Source organism: Cryptosporidium parvum, chromosome 1 (assembly GCF_000165345.1).
Source record: "Cryptosporidium parvum Iowa II chromosome 1, whole genome shotgun sequence".
Classification (NCBI taxonomy): domain Eukaryota; phylum Apicomplexa; class Conoidasida; order Eucoccidiorida; family Cryptosporidiidae; genus Cryptosporidium; species Cryptosporidium parvum.
In genome coordinates, this window is record NC_006980.1 from 501,793 (window position 1) to 521,787 (window position 19,995).

At 30.0% G+C, this 19,995-nt stretch overlaps 14 protein-coding genes across 14 annotated transcripts; 8 read left to right on the forward strand and 6 right to left on the reverse strand.

Annotated features, from left to right (window-relative positions):
* Positions 1–15: 15 nt before the first annotated feature.
* cgd1_2210 (hypothetical protein) lies at positions 16–375 on the reverse strand (the record flags this gene model as incomplete). Its single annotated transcript, XM_628055.1, has 1 exon — positions 16–375. One exon carries the CDS (start codon positions 373–375, stop codon positions 16–18), a length of 360 nt encoding a protein of 119 aa, XP_628055.1.
* A 238-nt stretch (positions 376–613) lies between these two features.
* On the forward strand, positions 614–1,255 carry cgd1_2220 (apicomplexan specific protein; the record flags this gene model as incomplete). Its single annotated transcript, XM_628056.1, has 1 exon — positions 614–1,255. The coding sequence occupies one exon, from the start codon at positions 614–616 to the stop codon at positions 1,253–1,255; it is 642 nt and encodes a 213-aa protein (XP_628056.1).
* Positions 1,256–1,273: 18 nt separating this feature from the next.
* cgd1_2230 (WD40 protein Ciao1) lies at positions 1,274–2,470 on the reverse strand (the record flags this gene model as incomplete). Its single annotated transcript, XM_001388125.1, has 1 exon — positions 1,274–2,470. The coding sequence occupies one exon, from the start codon at positions 2,468–2,470 to the stop codon at positions 1,274–1,276; it is 1,197 nt and encodes a 398-aa protein (XP_001388162.1).
* Positions 2,471–2,986: 516 nt separating this feature from the next.
* Positions 2,987–4,264, forward strand: cgd1_2240 (AT hook motif protein, putative; the record flags this gene model as incomplete). Its single annotated transcript, XM_001388126.1, has 1 exon — positions 2,987–4,264. The coding sequence occupies one exon, from the start codon at positions 2,987–2,989 to the stop codon at positions 4,262–4,264; it is 1,278 nt and encodes a 425-aa protein (XP_001388163.1).
* A 75-nt stretch (positions 4,265–4,339) lies between these two features.
* Positions 4,340–4,771, reverse strand: cgd1_2250 (small nucealr riboprotein SMD3, SM domain; the record flags this gene model as incomplete). Its single annotated transcript, XM_628057.1, has 1 exon — positions 4,340–4,771. A coding segment is annotated over one exon (432 nt), but the record flags the coding sequence as incomplete, so codon positions are not given.
* A 46-nt stretch (positions 4,772–4,817) lies between these two features.
* cgd1_2260 (RNA polymerase II B8 subunit) lies at positions 4,818–5,252 on the forward strand (the record flags this gene model as incomplete). The annotated part of the gene is made up of 1 exon (XM_628058.1): positions 4,818–5,252. The coding sequence occupies one exon, from the start codon at positions 4,818–4,820 to the stop codon at positions 5,250–5,252; it is 435 nt and encodes a 144-aa protein (XP_628058.1).
* A 248-nt stretch (positions 5,253–5,500) lies between these two features.
* Positions 5,501–5,824, reverse strand: cgd1_2270 (40S ribosomal protein S26; the record flags this gene model as incomplete). Its single annotated transcript, XM_628059.1, has 1 exon — positions 5,501–5,824. One exon carries the CDS (start codon positions 5,822–5,824, stop codon positions 5,501–5,503), a length of 324 nt encoding a protein of 107 aa, XP_628059.1.
* A 270-nt stretch (positions 5,825–6,094) lies between these two features.
* Positions 6,095–6,652, reverse strand: cgd1_2280 (DNAJ; the record flags this gene model as incomplete). The annotated part of the gene is made up of 1 exon (XM_001388127.1): positions 6,095–6,652. One exon carries the CDS (start codon positions 6,650–6,652, stop codon positions 6,095–6,097), a length of 558 nt encoding a protein of 185 aa, XP_001388164.1.
* Positions 6,653–7,009: 357 nt separating this feature from the next.
* cgd1_2290 (predicted coiled coil protein) lies at positions 7,010–9,052 on the forward strand (the record flags this gene model as incomplete). Its single annotated transcript, XM_628060.1, has 1 exon — positions 7,010–9,052. A coding segment is annotated over one exon (2,043 nt), but the record flags the coding sequence as incomplete, so codon positions are not given.
* A 794-nt stretch (positions 9,053–9,846) lies between these two features.
* Positions 9,847–14,547, forward strand: cgd1_2300 (integral membrane protein with 12 or more transmembrane domains; the record flags this gene model as incomplete). The annotated part of the gene is made up of 1 exon (XM_628061.1): positions 9,847–14,547. One exon carries the CDS (start codon positions 9,847–9,849, stop codon positions 14,545–14,547), a length of 4,701 nt encoding a protein of 1,566 aa, XP_628061.1.
* Positions 14,548–14,708: 161 nt separating this feature from the next.
* Positions 14,709–15,251, forward strand: cgd1_2310 (unnamed protein product; the record flags this gene model as incomplete). The annotated part of the gene is made up of 2 exons (XM_001388128.1): positions 14,709–14,912; positions 14,964–15,251. Coding segments are annotated over 2 exons (492 nt in total), but the record flags the coding sequence as incomplete, so codon positions are not given.
* Positions 15,252–15,707: 456 nt separating this feature from the next.
* Positions 15,708–17,030, reverse strand: cgd1_2320 (cyclin B, saccharomyces Clb4p like; the record flags this gene model as incomplete). Its single annotated transcript, XM_628062.1, has 1 exon — positions 15,708–17,030. The coding sequence occupies one exon, from the start codon at positions 17,028–17,030 to the stop codon at positions 15,708–15,710; it is 1,323 nt and encodes a 440-aa protein (XP_628062.1).
* A 1,183-nt stretch (positions 17,031–18,213) lies between these two features.
* Positions 18,214–19,056, forward strand: cgd1_2330 (hypothetical protein with predicted SANT domain; the record flags this gene model as incomplete). The annotated part of the gene is made up of 1 exon (XM_628063.1): positions 18,214–19,056. The coding sequence occupies one exon, from the start codon at positions 18,214–18,216 to the stop codon at positions 19,054–19,056; it is 843 nt and encodes a 280-aa protein (XP_628063.1).
* Positions 19,057–19,291: 235 nt separating this feature from the next.
* On the forward strand, positions 19,292–19,837 carry cgd1_2340 (hypothetical protein; the record flags this gene model as incomplete). Its single annotated transcript, XM_628064.1, has 1 exon — positions 19,292–19,837. One exon carries the CDS (start codon positions 19,292–19,294, stop codon positions 19,835–19,837), a length of 546 nt encoding a protein of 181 aa, XP_628064.1.
* Between the last annotated feature and the right edge of the window lie 158 nt (positions 19,838–19,995).

Below are 19,995 nucleotides of genomic sequence, written 5' to 3' on the forward strand. Positions count from 1 at the left end.
AGATTGCTACTAAGTTTATTTTTTGCCATTTTTTGGAAAAACTTTCTTTTGACCTATTTCCTTTGTTAATATTGATAAAAACACATCGTTATTAAACTTTTCAGTTCCTCTTCTAACCTTAAATGATTGTTCTTTCTCTGGAAGATTCGGCTCTTTTAGGGGAGGGGGGGTCTTTGATCTAAATCTAAAAATATGCTCGTTTATATTTTGTGGAGAAGACCTATTATGCTTCATAGTAATATCTTTCATGATGTGTTTCCAAAGTCTGTCGTTTTCATCGAGTATCTCTAGTGTATATAACGCAATTTTTTTGATTGCTTCATTTTGTTCATTAACCTTCTCCTCGAGATTACTTATTCTATCAACTAACAACATATTCAAGGACTTTATACAAATTAATTATTTTATAGATCACATATAATTACTTATAACGAAAAATATGGATTAATTCTTTGTACTGGACCTATTTTTTCTTAATATTATTTCTAATGGCCGATAAATATAGCGCCTTAGAAAGCATGGCTCATTTTTACCACAATTTTGATATATTAATTAATATTTCAAATTGGAAACGCTTTGATTAATTTATTATATTTAAGAAACTAAACATTCTATGGAAACCAATCCCGAAGAGAGTAACCAATTGGTTAATACAAGCGCTGAAGTAATTAGAACATACCTTAATAAAATTGTAACCAATGATAACTTGGATACACTTACACCGAAAAAAGTCAGAGAAGAGTTGGAAAAAGCTCTTGGGCTTCCTTTGGATAGCTTAAAGCCAAAAAAAAACCAAATAAATGACTTAATAGACGCCATTATTTTAGAAATAAAAGAAAAAAATTCTACCGATTCCCCAATCGAGCAAATTACGAACAACGTATCAAATGTTGATTATAAAGACGAAGAAACCAATGCCAATAACGATGAGGAACATAACGACTTAAATATAAACATCCCAGAAATAACTAAACAAAATGGAAAAGCAACAAAGAGAAAGCAAATTTCGATGTCGATTGAGGAATTTCTAGAAAAATCCCAAACGCTAAGCCTAAGTATCAATGGTTCAAGCGAAAAACTTGCTATTTCTCCGAGACAATTTAGCACAGGAAGTGTTGGTTGGTACTACGGAGGCAAAGTCCCGCTTCCGGTTGGAGACGATTTGGAAGTCTTGTGTCAAATTTCAATCAATTGTACAGTAGTAGGTAGCAAAACGTGGTCCCAAAACATATCCAAAAAGTCGAAAATTAAATGATATAATTCTAGTATTTTTTTATTCAAAATCAAACCTCCACAAAGCAATCTCTCCATCATCTCCTGCAGAAATAAATTCTCCTCTTTTATTGTCGTTTAACCAAGAAACTGAGTTTATTTCGCTGTTATGAGCATTTGGTCTTTCACAAATATGTTTTAATCTTTTTGAATCAGTAACGGAAAATAAATGTAGGCTTTTGTCTGCTGATGAAACAATGATACAATTAATATAATTACACCACTCAATTGAATAAATAGGATAGCTATACAACTCTTTATCATAATTATTTATGAATGAATTTGCTTGGTCAATTTGAATATATTTTGAAAGCCTCTTTGTATTTGGTGTATTGTAAAAGATCATTTTAAAAGTATCAGTTAGTGCAAAGTTTACTGAGTTCAAATTTTTAAATTTATTTTCATTCCCTTGATTACTGTTCCACAGAACAATCGAGGAATCATCTGAACAAGATAAAAGAAATTCACCATTTGGACTATAAGTAAAATCCCAAACAGTTGAAGAATGCCCATTGAGCGTGTATAACTTAACCCATTCTAAGCCTTTAACTTCATCATGGCCTAATAACTGAGAAGAAGGCGCCCAAGCAATTATTGTATTATCATACGAGCATGATAACAATACCATAGGAATAGTTGGATGCCACTTAATCTTCTTTATGTCATTTGTATGCGCAGTTACTACTCCAATACAATCATATTCTATAAGTGTTCCCAATTTTCTATTTTCGCCTATATCCAATGAAAAAAACCAAATTGCTCTATCTCTACAACAAGCAGCCACAAAATTATTAAAAGGACTCCAATCAACGCATTTTACTTCGCTTTCAGGACCAAGAATCTTGCAAATACAAGCCCATCCAATATCCCTAGATACAAATTCCCAAACTGAAATTGAGCTATCGAAACTCGCGGAAATGATCATGCCTCCGCATGGTGACCAAGCAATCTTTCTAATTAGTCTCTTATGTTCCAAACTTCCAAATTCGTAGGCTTTAACCCAACTATTTCCGGCCATAGAACATTTATTTACAATTTCTATTTCTTGGTACCACTTGTGGTTTTTTAACTTTGTATCCATCCAGACAACTATGCTACTTCCGCATGATGCAATAATTCTATCCTTTGGATGAGATGCTACGCTCCAAATGGCACTATCTAACACTCCGATAATTCCTAGCTTCTCCAAGGAGCCCATTAACAATAAATTTGAAAACTATATAAGCATATATATGTATGCGCCAAAGAAGAATATGGAATTCAATTCAATGTAATTCTCATGATTTTCCTCATTGTTACGTATGGTTTGCATTTTTCGATAAAATTCCCTCAGTTTTTGCGCTAAAAATTTTCCACAAGTAGAATTACTATGTATTCTTGACTTTTTGATTGCTGGACAATTAACAAAGCATGAATTAAAATTGTTGATTAATTCTAATTTATTGTTGTGCTTTATATATAGCCCAAAAACTTTATATTTTAATCATCAATTCCTGCTTCAAATTTTTAAGTAATGAAACATTGAATTTCAACTGAAATTTTATATTTATCCTAGTTTCGAGTAGAAAATTTTATTTCATGATATAAATAACGCTATATTATTGTAATTTGAGACTTTTAAAAACTTTTTACTGCTCCTATCCTTAAATATTTTCACTTTTCAAACTTTTTATCGGTCCACGCCGCATTATTTGAAAATGAATAATTGAAGGAAATGTGGATCAATAAGTTAATAAGTGTGATACTTCAAATAATAATTGCGATTAAGCTATCAGTTGGGCGCATTACAATTAACGTTCACAATACAAAGGATGAAAATGGATATTATTTTATTAATGCTTTTGTTGGGAATCCGCCTCAAAAGCAAACTCTAATACTTGATTCTGGCAGCTCCCAAATTAGCTTTACATGTATCACATGCATAAATTGCGGCTCCCACGAATATCCCCCGTTTGATATAATGAAATCAATAACTGGAAAGAATTGTAATAGAAAATTACTAGGAGGTGAAAAATGTAAATATTTCCATCGTTTCAATGAAGGAAGTGTTATTTCCGGAAAATATTTTTCTGATACTTTGAGGTTTGAAGAAGTCCAACAAAATTCTGGAATTATTAAGGATCACTTTGAAATTAAATATGATTATTTAGGTTGCAATGAGCTAGAAACTAAAAAAATTTACCGTCAACGCGCAACTGGAGTATTTGGTATTGGGCTAAAATCAAGTTTGGATGATCATGTAAACATTATTAATTCTTTATTAACTTCTTTAGAAAGTAATACAAATATAAAAGGCTCTAATAATCTTGTTATTTCAATTTGCCTATTGTACTCTGGTGGAAGGATTGTAATTGGGGAACAAGATGAAAAAATAACCAATAGGAATTCAAATTTTTCAGAAAATAAACGCAATCATGTTTATTGGGTTCCAATTATTTACCCATCGAATGTATACAAAGTGAGTTTGGAAGGGCTATCAATTGGAAGTGGAAAATTCAGTTTATTGGAAGAAGAAACATCTCTTTTTGCTATTGTTGATGTAGGTTCAACCTATTCGTTTTTCCCGTCTAATTTATACAACAAAATAATCAATAAATTCTCTAAACTCTGTGAATTGCTGAATAAACTCGATATTAACAAATGTATTACAATTAATCAATCTTTATGTTTCTCTGATCCTGCAAAGTTGCATGCCCTACTTCCCATAATGAACATAAAATTTGGGGGGCAACCAAATTTAATCAAATGGATTCACAGTTCCTACCTAATAAAAAGAGAAAGGGCTTGGTGCGTCGGAATAAAGGAGCAAACTTCCTATCAAAATCATATTATACTTGGAGTCAGTTTTATGAAAAAAAGACAAATTATTCTTGACCCTAGAAAAAAAAGAATTGGATTTAACTTAAATACAACTGCAAGGTGCAAGTATGAACAGAATAAAACTATGACAAATCAAGTCAAATTACTTAACGAATATACTAGGTCAAAATAATCCTAATTATAATTTAATATAGAAATTCTCGACATTTTTTAGAATATTTATTTCTTAATAATTCTGAACTGCTGATCATCTACCAGATCTTCCTCTACTAGTTCCTCTAGATATAAATCTTGCTGCAAATGCCTTTTTGTTTCCAGCTGCTCCTAATACACTAGCTCTATTTTTTGCATTTGCAGCTAGCTTAAACATAGGGGCATTCTTTAACATATCTGGAAGTATGCAGAATCTGATTTGGCTTCCTCTAAGATAACACTGTTCAAGAGAAACTGGTTTGCCATCTCTCATAGTTGCGTTGACATGTTCCAACATACAGTTCATATTATCTTCAACATGTGTTAATGTCCCTCTATAAAGGTCGCCCGACTTTAATTCTATTGTAACAATATGCCCAAGCCCTTCATATAAAAGCTTTAGTGGAATTCCAATCGTCATGTTAATATGAAAAGTGAATTGAGCCAAAAAATTTTTTTTATAATAAATGCAAAGCTGAAGCGGGCTCTATTTATCTAATAAAAAAAATATTCTATGTACAAAAAAAGTCCCAATGTCACTTCCTTCGTGCCTTTTTGAAGATAGATTTGTTATTAACAGCGTAGATAGCGGAAAGTTTGATCGAATTGGAAGGATCAGAGGTAGAAGTGTTGGCTTTGATGCAGATTTAATTTTAGATATAAATAATGAACTATTTCCTGTTAGAGAAAAAGAGAGCCTATACATCGGATTATCATCCCAAGTTTCAGTAAATCCTAATGATATTGTATGGGATAACTCTGGACCTCAAACTCTTATGGACCAATATGACTATGTAATGTATGGGAAAATATATCGTGTTGAAGAAAAGCAATCAGATAGAAGAAGCCTTTATGCATCATTCGGTGGTCTCCTAATGTCTCTAACAGCAGACAAAAACTTGGTAGGCGACTTCTCACTCGACATGAGGTTGTACTGCCTAGTTAGGAGATCTGAAGATATCATCTAAATACCGGCTACCTGTGCATTAAGTGCACGAACATTTTCTAAGTCGATCCGTAAAAGTTTTAATTATGGGAAAAGAAATTATCGTTTAGTACTAAAAATCTTAAACAAGTCGCAACTACCATATTAGGTCTACTATTTATAAGTAGTATTAAAAATGGTCGATCTAATGTGCACAACTGATAATTAAAAGAACATAAGTTCATATATAAAATTTTGTGAAAACACTGATTAGATCTTAGCTGTCAATAACTAGACTTGAGCCTTAAACCTTTGAGAATTTGGATTAGCTCTTATCTTTCTGTCTGTTACACTTCTAACGCGAACAGTTCTCGAGTGAATAGCGCATGAAACGCAGTAACACATCTTGTTGTACAACTTTGGGAGTGCATATGTTGAGTAAACTGATGCATCGCGGATATCCCTCTGTGATGAAGCATCGACAATATTCCTTACAACAAAACGCTTGATTGCTTTATCCTTTGATACGCACCTTCCGCAATTGCTGCATCTTATCGCTACTACATGGCCACGACCCTTCTTAGAACGACCATTATTTCGACGCTTGCTCGGCATTGTCAACAAATTAACAATTAAAAAAACAGTTACTCAAAGTCAATTAGAAAAGATTCAAGACAATCTAAAATACTCGAAAGTCTAAAAAATCCCTTTAAGTTTTACAGTGAACTTCTTCAAAATTTAACTAAATTTCACGTCTCCAATGAATATATTTATTAGACAAATTCAGTTAAATGAAATAATATAATCCGTCTCTAGCGCCTAAACTATTCCATTAACGCGCCTTGAAACGTTGGTACCGAACTTTATTTTGAAGGTTATTTCTGCTCATATAATGTGTGCGAGTTTAAATAAAACTATTTTTTCAAACTCACTGAACCTATCAATTATTTTATCTACGCGTGCGTGATTCAGTGCCCATCTCAAATTTCGTTTGTTTTTCTTGTATTCCTTGACAACTTTTGCTTCAAAATAGTCTTTGAATGCATTAACTAAGTGTATTGATTCTCTACGAAGCGACTCTAGATCCATTCTATCGCGTTTTTCCTTCTTCAACAGTCCATCTGTTTTGGAGGTATTCACAGTTAATGAACGATTGGAGTAAGAGTCTTGCCTACCTTTTTGTTGAAGTGTATTACTGTCATTCAATGACCAATACGCCTTCTCGAATCGTCTTCTCTCTATTTCATTGCACAAAAGCACATAAGAATCTCTCAACTTTGTGAAACTTTCATGAGCTGATTTCTCGTGTTTCCCCCTATTCTTGTCCGGATGAACTTTCTTTGCCAAGCTACGGAAAGATGACTTAATTTCTTTGGTACTGGCCCCAACTTCTAACCCAAGGAGCTTAAATGCTGTTTGAAACCTATAAAATACACTATCCATAACTTATTTTGAAAATTCAACGCATTTAATTCTTAATTTGTTAATAAAATAATTACATCGAATTAATTCATCTTAACTAAATATACAAGCCGCTAGTTGAAATTTTTTCAACACAAATATTTACTACTAAATTAATTAGAAAAAATAACAAATCAAACATTTCAACTTCATTTATTTACTGTTTATATTAGCTATAACTATTATTTGAACCTAACTGTTATCTAAATTAACTTCTTCAGTTTCAGGACAAAAATTATTCCTTTATTCACACAGTAATGTCTCTATTTAAAAAAAAATATATATATATATTGTGTGAGATTGATTTAGTGGATTTTAACAATGAAAGTAAAACCTTAATACGTGTATTCTCAAAAAATAATTAAATATTCTTTCAATAATAAATATACAATGGCTCTGCAAGATACAGCTTCAACTGCGGGGATACTAGCAGAGTTGAATAATAGATTAACCTCATATGAGAGCACAATACGTGAATTAAGGTCAAAAAATAGGGATTTCGTGAATAGGTTAAGAGACAACCAACAAATTAGAAAAGATTTATGTATCAAAGTTAATAGTTTGCAAAATGACCTGGAAAAAAGAGATAAAGAATTGAAAGCGCAAAAGGAACAAAATAAACAACTTAAAAAAAGAGTTGCAAATTTAAACGAGTTAAATTCCAATTATCAAAATAAAATTGAGCAACTCAAATCTGTTTGTGAAAAATTACGCAATAATGCAAAAAATACTGAATTAAATTTCTCTGAGGATCTAAACTCATTAAATACCGAAAATACAAATATATCATCAATTAATAATATCAATGAAAAAAGATTATTCAAAAATACGAATGACAATAACAATATCAATTGTAAAAGTACAGAAAATTGCAGCAAAAATGCCTCATCAAGTTCAAGTGTATTAAATGAAACTACTAATATTAATCTTCAATCAGCATTGCAATCAAACCAAAATAAGTCGCTCTTAGTTAAGAAAGGCGACTTGAAGTTCTCAGTTGAAGAAATAAATGATTTGAATATGAAATATATTCCTGTTCCTGATGATCCAATAGACAGAGCAATTGCAACCTTTACAAATAGCAGGGAAAACAAAATTCTTTTTACTAGGGTTAAACAAGGCACATATGTTTATGGAAGGCTAATGGTTGAGGCAAAACTTGTAACAAAGCCAGGAGTTGACAAAAACAAACCTTTGCTACGTATTGTATCTAGAGGGAAGCTTTATACTCTTGCAGATTTTGTAAATACACACGAAAACGAAGAACTTAATAATATCGAGGATAGTATACGAAATCAAAATGGTAATTTAGTATCAGATGGCCAAGCGTTAGTGGTAGCTTCTCCCCTTAATAAATTTAGAACAACTCAAGTTTTAACTCCATCTTCACCAATAAAGATTACAGCTTCACCTTTGCAACAAAATTCTGCAAATTCGGTGGCATCAGCTACGAGCATTCAGCATTACATGCAAAGCCCACTATCATATACTTCTAATAGGATTCCCATCATTGACCCAAAACATAATCAAGGAGTTAATTTACAAAACTACATGGTTAATTATCCCAATAATACCCATGAGATGATGTTGTCAGCGCAAAATGCAAACTCAATTGTTACGCCAACATATTATAATAATATAAATGGTATGCATCAGCTTAGTCCTATCAATCATAAAAACGCATCGTTTATGCAATTACAATCTATTGTTCCACAACAACAGTTTCCTTACTACCACCATTTAACTGAAAGTTCAAATTTAAATAATCAATTTAACCAAAATTTAAGTTATCATTCAAAATCAAATGTTCCAGTACTTGCACCTCCGCCTGTTGCAGAATATATGCCCGTAACAACACCTATTATTATGGCAAGGCAACCGATAAATGCATTAAACTACTCAAATAATACTTCTGGTATTCAACAAATTCCAACTCAAAATAACTCACAAATAGGAACTAAGTCTAATGAAACCAAACCTCTATCAATAAGTAATAAATTAGAGTGTAATATTCAACAAGAAGAAACAGAAGTAAAGGATTTAAATAATTCATTGTCGCTTTATTCAATTTCAAACACGAACCAACAGCAATATCAGCCATTAGAAAGTACTAATATTCAAAACACAAATGTAGTACATTCAAATAAGAATGAAACAAGTTCAACAAAAGATATTGGTAATTATTCACACCTTGAAGATGATTTAACTTTAAATAAAAATAACTCATTAACTCAAAAAAGTCCCATTAAACAGACATCATCTCCAATAAAATCAGTAAGTGCTTCCACTATTGGAGAATGGTATAGGCAGGCTAATATTATGAAAAGATGTAATAGTTATAGTTGTGAAAATTTTTCTGTTACATCTAATAAGAATGCTTAGTGATATTTAGATTTTTTGTGTGATAAATTTAAAAATTCTGGGGAAATATCGATAATAAGTATTTTATGATTAGCGTTAAAATTTGTGTGTAATTCGAGTGCTAAATTAATTGTATATCGTTTGCACTAGTCAAATTATAAATAGATGTCGCACTTAATTATAACATATTTCGAGAACCTAAATCCATCGCTTTGTAATGTAAGTTTTACAAAAAATTGATAACTAAAACTATCTTCTTCCAGATAAAATATCTATGTGATAATATTGTTCAAGGAAACTTGGATTGCGGAAACAAATCATTCGAAAGTATTAATTTTAGAGCAAAAAAAGGAATAAGTTCATTTAAAGGTTTAATGACAAATAAAATTAACGAGAATTTTTTACAAGTGAAAGATTCAGAAAAGAAGAGTGAAAATATTGAACTACTAAGTGAAATGCTAAATGCAGCAAATAAAGCGAAACAAATAGTAAATTCTCTTAGAAAATCTTGAATTAAGTTTAAAATTCTAGGATGAATTAGAAATTCAAACAAAAATTTTGTGGTTTATATATAAAGGAAAGGGTTTTAGTATAAAACTAGAACTACCTTTTACTTTCTGTAGTTTATCTCCTTTATTCAGGTTATATTAAAATTTTTGCATGTTTAATTGCATTATTTGGCGCTAATGTAATTTTATTTGACACGAAACTTAGGTCTCTAAAAACTTAATTTAAATAACTCTCGATTTCATTCAATAGATGAACAATTATGCCCAAATATTAACCAATTTATAATACAAACTTAGTGGAATAAGATGCCTTTATCAAACTACCATAATGAAAGTATTAAAAATATTTGGTTTGGAAATTATTCTCGAAAAAATGGGCCTAGTCTAATAAAAAAAATCAATATTAATAAAAACACAATTTCATTCATTAAAACGGTATCTCAATTATTAATTATTGATATAATTTTTATTATATCTAATATCTATATTAACAGATACATGCTTTCTTTTAAAAGCATTTTTATGTTGGCAATTAATATTCCAATAATATATTTATCTTTGTTTATTTCACAAAGATTAAATATTTGTTCCTCTGAATTTGTATCGAATCTGGAAAAAAAATTAAATTTTAATACGCTCGAGTCTGGGATTTCAAGTAACAAATTATTGAGTCTTGAGATTCAATGCTTAAATTCCCTTCGCTTAATAGAAAATGGTTTGATTTCTATTGTTCACTTAATACTTTATCCTGTCAGATTTGGTTTCTTTGGCTATATTTTTTTTAATAGCAACTGGAATACTTTTTTATTTGTGAATAAAGTTATAGAATTATTCATTTTTACTACAATTTTTGAATGTTTGAGAATTAAATTATTAATTATTCCTGAACAAAAATCACTTATTATGAACATTAGTGATTATTTTGATAGCTTGAAGACGCTATTACTATTAAGTAACCATAGAGAAGTTTTCATAAATACACAAAAAATCATTGACTTTACAAAAGGATTATTAAGTTATATACTTGTAATATTTCAAAGTATTTGCACGATGTACCTTGTTTTTAAAATAGTGCATTTTTTCAATGAAAAGTCACATGAATTTGGCTTATCACAAATCTATATATTCAATTATTGGTTTGCAATCTATTTACTTTATTCAACAAGATACATTAATTCATGTATCCATTTCATTATTAATTATCGTTATTTTGTTACTCTTTTTCAATTACCCAGTGATACTGGATTAAATTATAGCTTTATACCACAAAAGATAAGTTATTTCGATAAAAATCATCAAGAATCCGATAAAAATCAAATTTCAGAGCCTTTAATTGATTTCAAAGATTCAGGTAATGAATTTAAAATAAAAAATAATTACGATACTCTTAACAAAAAATATTCATTAATTTACAATATTCACGATAGTCTGGATAACAGATTCCAAAAAAATTATTCCATTTCAAAAAAAGTTTCTGATACAATTAATGTTATATCCAATGGAACCAACATTGGTAATGATAATTATGATACCTTAGAAAATGATCATGAATTTAATTTTCAAATTTCAAATAATTTGTTTAATTCAACAATTATTACTTATAAAAATTTATCAATCTCTGAGAATAAATTTAAAAAACAAATTCACAATTCAAGCAATAAATTTAAGTTTTTGTTTAATTTATTTGAAAAAAAAATGGGACAAACTAATTATTGTTTAAGCGATCATTGCAATAATCATATGGAAATTACTGACAAGGAATTAATGGAACATAGATTTTATCTAAATAATATAAATTTATCAATTAAAATGAATGAAGTAATTATTATATTTGGGTCTGATGATAAAAGTAAAGAATTATTAACGAAATTTGTTTCTGGATTTCCTGGAATTCAGAGTAATGAACAACTCAAATCTCATTCGACAAATCTTCTCAATTACGATGTTTTTTTAATGAATAGAAAAATGCTTGAATTTGTCTCAAATTTTTTTGAATATCAAAATTCAGAATTTATAATAGACCCATTCGATTTCATATTATCTGGAAAACCATTTAACAAACATATTTTTGAGTTGATATATGACTCATTTTTATCTCAATATTTTACGAAGATTGAACCTTCGCATGTGAATTCTGAGACAATTAAAAATTATATTTATCCAAAAGTTGAAAGTATTCAACAATTTGTCGAGGCAAAAATATTTTTACAACTTTCTCAGTTCTTTTATAACATTTTGACTACGCTTGATAATTATTCATTCGCAATTGTGATTATTGATGGTATTTTTGAATTATTACTTCCAGAAACTTACATTAAACTAGTTGAAAAGATATTACCGAATAATTCAATATTTTCAGAGTTTAATATTTCTTTTATTATTACAACGAATAGTGATTTATTCCCATATTTATCTTATTTATATCAAAATAATTCATATGTCAAGTTGGCAGTGATTAATACGGGAGGACTATATTTTACCAAAGATAATTACTTGAAAGTGGAAATTAAAAACAAATTTGTTGAAAATTTGCCGTCAATAGATAATACAATAAATGAAATTTTTAATATTAAATTAAAGAATAACAATACTTACCCTTGTTCAACAAGTATTTCTTCTATCAGCAGATTATTCTTTAAAAGATTTGAAACTAGGAATTTTTATTCAAGCAAATATTTGATCTATGTTTTTTTTATTGCACTATTTTCATTTACTGTAAAATTGACGATATTTTCTTGCCAGCACCTGACGAAGAATCACAAAAATGTTAACAATATTTACGACTTTTTTGTATTTGAAACTCTATCTTTTTACCCTCTATACTCGCTAGTTATAACTTCAAGAAATTCTTATTCAAATGGTTTATCAAGCATACTAATAGGATACGGAGTAATTTCATCGCTTATGCTTAATAGTTATAATGCTTTTTTTTCAGAATCAAACTTCTTGAAAAATAACGAAGTCGTTTTCAATGAAGGAGAAGTTGATAATTTTGAGGAAATTCCGGAATTTTTGAGAGATATACCAGAAAAACATTACAGTTCCTCACATTTTATTCAATTTAACGGAAAACAAATATTAAGGACAGAATCATTGTTTTACAAGGATCATTTTCTTAGCTCAAAGACAATAAATATACCTGGAATCAAGCCTAAAGGATTTAATAGTGCTCTAATTTCGTCCAAGAAAATAAGAAATATCTTAATATGGAAATCAAAAAAAGAATCTAATATTAAATTGTTACAAAAATATGAACAATTTACCATGGAAAAAAATCATAAATTTAAATTTAACAAAAATACAATCTTGATATTAACAATATTCTTTTTTATAAATATTGTTTCAAAGGCATTAATAAATATATTAATTTTTGGATTTTCGTTAATTAACATTAATTCAATGAGTTATTATAATTGTTTTCATGAATTTTTGAAAATTATTTTGTCTTCAGATGATCCTATTTCAGTTATTAATGATATTGAGATAAGAAAAAATAGATATTGTTTATATCTTTTCAAAGAAATATATTGCAAAAGAAGTAAAGTTACAATCCATTATCTAACTTTAATTCACTTTCTCAATTTATTACTCTTTTTTGGAATTTCAAACAACTTGCATTATACCGTTGGAATTAGAATATTAATGAACAAGAATCTGCTTATTATTACAATATTGTTTCCAATTTTATATAATATTATTAATTTTTCAAACTTTAATATTAACAAAACCAAATATTCAAATCTTGGGTGCAATTCATTTGATTATTATTATTACTTGAATAAAAGCAACTCATTACCGTGGTTCAAACGCCAAATATTTAAACTATTAAAACTTAAACAGGAAAACCTCAAAGAATTTTCTAGTTTTAAAGTGAATTTACTGTTAAATTCGTTCATTTTATCGATTGTAGTTTCATTTCTATACTTTTTATTCAATTATAAAAAGAATGAAAATAATCAACAGCTGAAAATTGATTTAATAACACTTCTACCAATAATATTTTTTTTAATTCAATCTATTCATTTTCATATTACTCAAAGATCAAAAACTAATACCTTTCATAAACTAAATCTTTATAGTTACATAAGATGGTTAAAAACATCACTGCAGAAAGCTTATTATTTTCCAATTTATATAAATAAATCAGCAAGTTCAACATCTCCAAAAACTAATACTAGCTTTTCATCAAATAAAAGAAATAGTACTTTATATGAAGATGGATATGAACTTTCAACACCAATATCAGGAGATTCTCTGAAAGTTGACCCGATAATTTCTATTAGTTCGACAAAAGTTCATTTGAGCTCTAATATCGTATTAATTCTGATCAATCCTCTTTTATTTCTAGATAATTCTTTGACATTTGGATATGGAAAATCGCCTATATTTCCAATTAAGCAATTAAAGACAGTAAAGATTAATAACTTTGATAGAATTGCAGTAATTTCTAACCATAATTTAATATCATCATATTGGACAATTAATATGGTTTTAGATCCGAAAGGCATGTATACAAATGACAATAAAAGCCTTTTGCATACATTAAAATCATTAGACATTTTCCCTAATGTACTCGACAATTTTGACCAGAATGTAATTTTGAACATGCCAATACGAGAATATTTAGAATTTTTTAATTCTCAAGTTGTTGATAGTGAATTGTCTGTCACCGGTGATATCAAAATTACAAATTTTGAACGCGATATTAGATCACAAGATTTGAATAAATTAGAGCAACACTTAAGTAAAGCAGAAGAAAACTTACGTGATACAATTTATATTAAAAAGTTATTGCTTTTTGGACATTTTGCACTTTATTCTATGTACTACAGAGAACTAATTTTACACTTAGATTATAATATGGATCTTAATGTTTGGATTTCACTTGTCAAACAATTTTTTGATAACGAGGAATCTTCAATTAATAATATAATAATTATTTCAACAGAAACAGATTTACCAAATATCATTGAAACTGAAACTAGATTATATAATGAAGGGAAGTAAATATTTTTTTTTTATTAAAAGAGAGGTTCCGTTTATGTAGTTGACACAAAGATTAATGGAAGTTAATTAGATTTTTTGGCCTTATAGTTTGCGCCACTATAGCGAAAATTAAACGATATTTCCAGATTAACTGGAAATAAATTTAAGAATTCAAATAATGAAATTTGGTTGATTGGACTTTTATTATGGACATAGAAAAAAATAAACTTGATAAAATCAAACAACAGATTGAATTTTACTTCAGCGATTCTAATATCAGACATGATAAATACTTTAGAAGCAAACTTACAGAATACAAATATTTACACAACTTTGGAATTCCAATTTCATTAATTTCTACCTTTAACAAGATGATTGAGCTTAATGTAAGTCAAAGAATTTCTTAAAATTGATCTAAAGTTGTAATGTTATACTAGGCTTCTGTACAAGACATTATTAATTCTCTTTCTTCTTCGAAAGTAGTGTTTGTTAACATTGAAACTTTGACTATTCATCGTTTTAAGCCAATTAATATTGATTTATGCACAGTAATTCCACGCGATAAAATGCTCTTTATTAAGAGTATACCGACAAAATGGAACCACAATAATGTAAAGTCACTTTTGGGTAGATTTGGAAAGGTATCTGTTGTAAAACTACCAAAAATTAATAAATCGAATACAAGAAGGTTAGTTGATCTTGAACCAATATTGTGTTTAGGGTGAGATTCAGAAAATACTGTTCACTATTTATTCTTATTTTTCCTATACTCCATGCATTCAACATCTACACATTTATCTTCATGTTTAGGCACTATGGATTTGTTGAGATGGAAACGGCTCAACAAGCCACGAACGCTATAGAGAATTACAAAGAAGTTTTCCCATTCTCAAAGATCATGGTGTTACCTTGGTCTGAGTGGATCTCGACAAAAAACGTTTTTAAGGAAAAGTCGAAGAAAAAAATCAAGTTTTCGATTACAGCAAAAAAACAAAACGGGCATCCTCATTGATTACACCCACCGCTTATGGGCTGTGGTAACTAGTATCGAAGAGTACTAGAGACGAAATGATAAATTATTATAAAAGCGACTGCCAAATAAATACGTCAAAACTACATTAATGTTTCGAAGATTTCAAAAAACATCGACTAATTCTTAATATTGAATTTATTATATATATTTATCCCCACTCATTGGAGCCCCATGAACTCCACCATTTCTTCCTGACATTCTGGTAGTGACTAGGAGAAGCATGACTTTCTCCATTTTCCGTATTTCTAATAGTTCTCAAATTACTTATCATATACCTTGTTAATTCCTTGAGTGAATCCCTTGTATATCCTGTGTAATACTCAACTGCAGGCGCCCAACTTTCTTCAACACCTTCTATTTTATGCGCCAACATTAAGCATGCGCATGCAAGCTTCGATGCGCAAACTCCCATCATCGCGGGCTCGTGAATAGCTAGATGAGAGAGATAAATTGATAAACTTTCGACTCTAGTAGCTTTATTGCCAGTATATTGATCTTTAAATACTAAGCAATAACGCTTAATATAATCACTTGGTTTCGGAAATTCAATACTCCAGTCTAAAGCATCAAGCACAACCCCTTCACAAAACAATATTGCCGCAATATTAAGCCCACATTTTTCTGCTACATCACTCAATGCAGGAAGAGGCGGTATCTTCAAATTTTCACCTTGCACGTATGCAGCTTCATATTTAAGGGCTATCCAGAAGCATGTGGCACTCACAAGCGTCATCTCTGAAGCTCTTTGGAAATGTTTAAGGCCTAAAATACGATCCAACATAGAATTGGCAATAACAGTTACCTCATCGGGAACATTAAACGTGATTTGAAGCCCAAATAGCAGATTCACTCCACTTCTTTTCCATTCCAAAATTTGCTTACCTACGCTTGGCTGCGCAGAGACGACTTGTGATGCTGTGAATAACAATGGTTCTTTTTTAGACTCGAGGTCTCTTGATGTCTGATATATTGCCTCTGCATATTCTGAAAAAAATGAAGCATCAGTATTATTCATATCTACATTAACAACCTTTTCCAATGTACTAGTATATTGCGCCCCAACAGTTTTCAACTGTTTTTCTGCGAACGTGTTAGGATTAACAACATTTTCCTTATTAGTAGGACTTTCTTTACCGTTGAATTTTTCATTATATGACGGACCGGGAATTGCCTTACTGCCTGGCTTCGCAGCATTTGAATTTTTGGAATTAGCATCCGTCAATTTACTCGAGTGTTTTTGGTTGCACATGGATGTGTTTGATATATTAATTACATTCCCTGCGGACGATGTCATGCTTCTTGTGATTGGTTTATTCGTAATAACACCTGCATTCTTCATATCTTGTGAATTCATGACTTGTAAATTACCTTGATTAACCAATTTACGACAATTTTCACCATATAATGTTATGTTATTACTAGAGTTACTTGCATGACCTTGAATAATTTTATTTAGTCTTTCAGACCTCATTATTTCTTTAATTAGTGAATAACCCCAATTAGGTGATATTGAGTACCCAAATACCAGCTCAGATGGTATAAAATAAACCAATATATGGATAAAGGTATACTCCTCCAACGAAACAATTACTCGATTAAGTCTAAAGTTTAGTAATTGAATAGAGGAAAATATTCTTGCTACTTGAACTAAAGATTCCAAATTATTCAGTGCCAATAAACCTTTATATTATAATCTCTTACACTACCTTTTCTTATACTAGCGTACTCGCTGAATCAAAACTAAAGTTAACTATTGTATGAATACAATCAATCTTACACAACTTGTTTTCTATTTAATATTTTGGCTCTTCAACTTTTCTTTCAATTAGTATTAGTCACTTACCATAGATTCTTCAATTGTTTGCCATCTCTTCTTTCTGCCTCCTCTTGATCTTTATATAAATGACCAACTCTTGACCTAATCTACTCAACCTATTAACTGGTTTCAGCCACTATGAGATCAAAATCCTTTTACCCGTATATGATACATTACGCCAAAAAACATGCGGACAGACGTGTCAATAAACCACACATTTTATTACAGACATAAACGCATGCAAGCAGACGTCATAGGGGTTGGACGTGGAAAAGGAATATTACCAGCCTTGGGCGCGCGACAAGACGTATTCCCCACCTTGGACCAAGTAAATGAAAACAAAAGTTTGGATTTATGGAATAACAAATTCGACATTTTTAACTTTGAGAATAAACTATATTCGATTTTCGGGAACATTGATGACACGGTGTTTAAATAGATATTTTTTCGGTTAATTCTTTTCCCTCGCCCGGATTAAGTTATTGCTGCACAACTAATATGCTGATGCTAGCTTTTAGTGTTTGAAGGTTCAATAACTTTAGACACAAAATTAATTGTTGGCTAACTTCAATACGCCATTATGCCTGATAGCTAGAATATCAAATCCCTACTAAAACAGAATCGAAATTCTTGGTTAGTTCTTCCAGGAATGCGGACATTACCGGACTTTCGTTATCTGAGACGAGGTTATTTTCGGGGATTATCTTTATTATTTTTCCTGGAGTTCAGATTCTTTAATTTAATCTATCATTTAATTAATATTTTTTAATGTGGTAGTTGCGGTTGAACATTTATTAATTTATCTCTTCGTAGCGGCGTAAAACAAACAAAAAGTTAAATGAACATTGTGCAGAACATGAAAAAGAATTCAGCTGGAGTTACATTAAATAAATCTAAAAATTTTTCGAGTCACAAATATTCATTTCAAGGAACTCAAAATCAGGTTGACAAAACAGCTGTTATTAAAGGTATTAATTCTCAAATTCAAGCTAAAACAAATGATCAAATTCCAAAAAAAAATGTTACAGAAAATTCCAATCTTAATGATTCTGAGTTGAACACTATTTCTTGTTCTAATAATAATTCAGACAGTTCTAGCTCAGCTTTTAATAGTACATTTCATTTACCATATAATTTCAAGGAAGTTCCAGAACCAAAAATAAGAAGCGAGCTAATGAAAAAAAAAATTTCGAAATTGGAATCTTATCTATCTCTCTGCGAGGATTTATATCTAGGAGGTATTTCAAAAACACAAACAGTTTCTGAAATATTTCAATCGTTGATAATTTCTCATAATATTGACCATGAAGAACAATTTAATGCATTCTTAAAAAGGCAGTCGATTAATAATGGCTTCACAAAGTCAAGTACAAAAGCGAACTCAAAAAACTCTAATTTGCAAGAACCGATTACAAACGCAGAGAATATTATATCTCCTTTACAGCTACTAACACATCCATTTAGAAATAAAGAAGTAATTGACTTATGGGGCCCACATGAAGTAATCCTCTTTGAATGCGGTGTTTGTAAGTATGGTAAGGAATTCGACAAAATTCAAAGAATAATTAAAACAAAGACTACAAAAGAAATAGTTGATTTTTATTATTGTATTTGGAAAAGAACGAGTAGATATAAGGCTTGGAAAAGTAATAGACAACTTTCTGAATATATTTTTTCTTAAAAAGTTTTTGGCCAACATTTTTTTTTTTAATGAAAAGATATTATTTTATAACCCGATGTAAATATGGAGCTATCAGTAATTCAAGAGTTATAGATTGTAGTTAATTCATTCTTAGATTAATTAATATTTTTTAAGCAATTAGCCACCGTTTAAAGGCGCATTAAGCCAGTTTTTTCTTTTTTTTTTTTTTTTTTTAAATAAAAAGCGTGCGTAAAACGGATAAAAAACAAAGCTGATGGAAGCATGCCTTTTTGATGTTCAATCGTTGGTAAAGACAATTCAAAGCCTGCAGTTAAGCAAGGCTAACAAAAAAAATGGCGAGGGACAATTTTTAACGTGCATGATTTCAGCGCAAGGGATCAAATTGAGCAATAGCACTTTGAGCAAAGACGTTTATTGCTGCTCTTGGCTGAGGAAAAATATTTTTAAAAAGTATCTATACGAGGCAAGCCAAACAAACTGTTCACGCTTCGAGATTTGTTTGGGTACAATTTTAAATTGCATTCAAGTTTTTGGTTTAGATGCAAAGATGGTTATTTTAACCTATGATCATGTTAGCCTGCATTTGAGCATTACAGATGATGATGGCGCTGTCACTGATTGTAGCTTATGCACCTATAACATTTCTGAGGAAACTAATGAATTTTATTATTCCAATTTTTTAGATTGCAAAAATGTTGCAATTTTTGATTTGGATTATGTGACAATGTTCCCAATCATATTAAGAGAGCTATTAAAAGATCTTTGCGATGTTGGGAGATCTGAGAGCAAGGTAAGTTAAATAATTGATTATAGTTTCTACTTAGAATAATTTTTATTAGATAAAGATAGAATTTCACCCTATTAACCAGGAGCAGACTTGCATTCTGTCTTTCTCATGTTCTGTAGAAGGCAAGGAGTGTATTTGGGAATTTTCAGATGATCATAGTGTTTTCACTG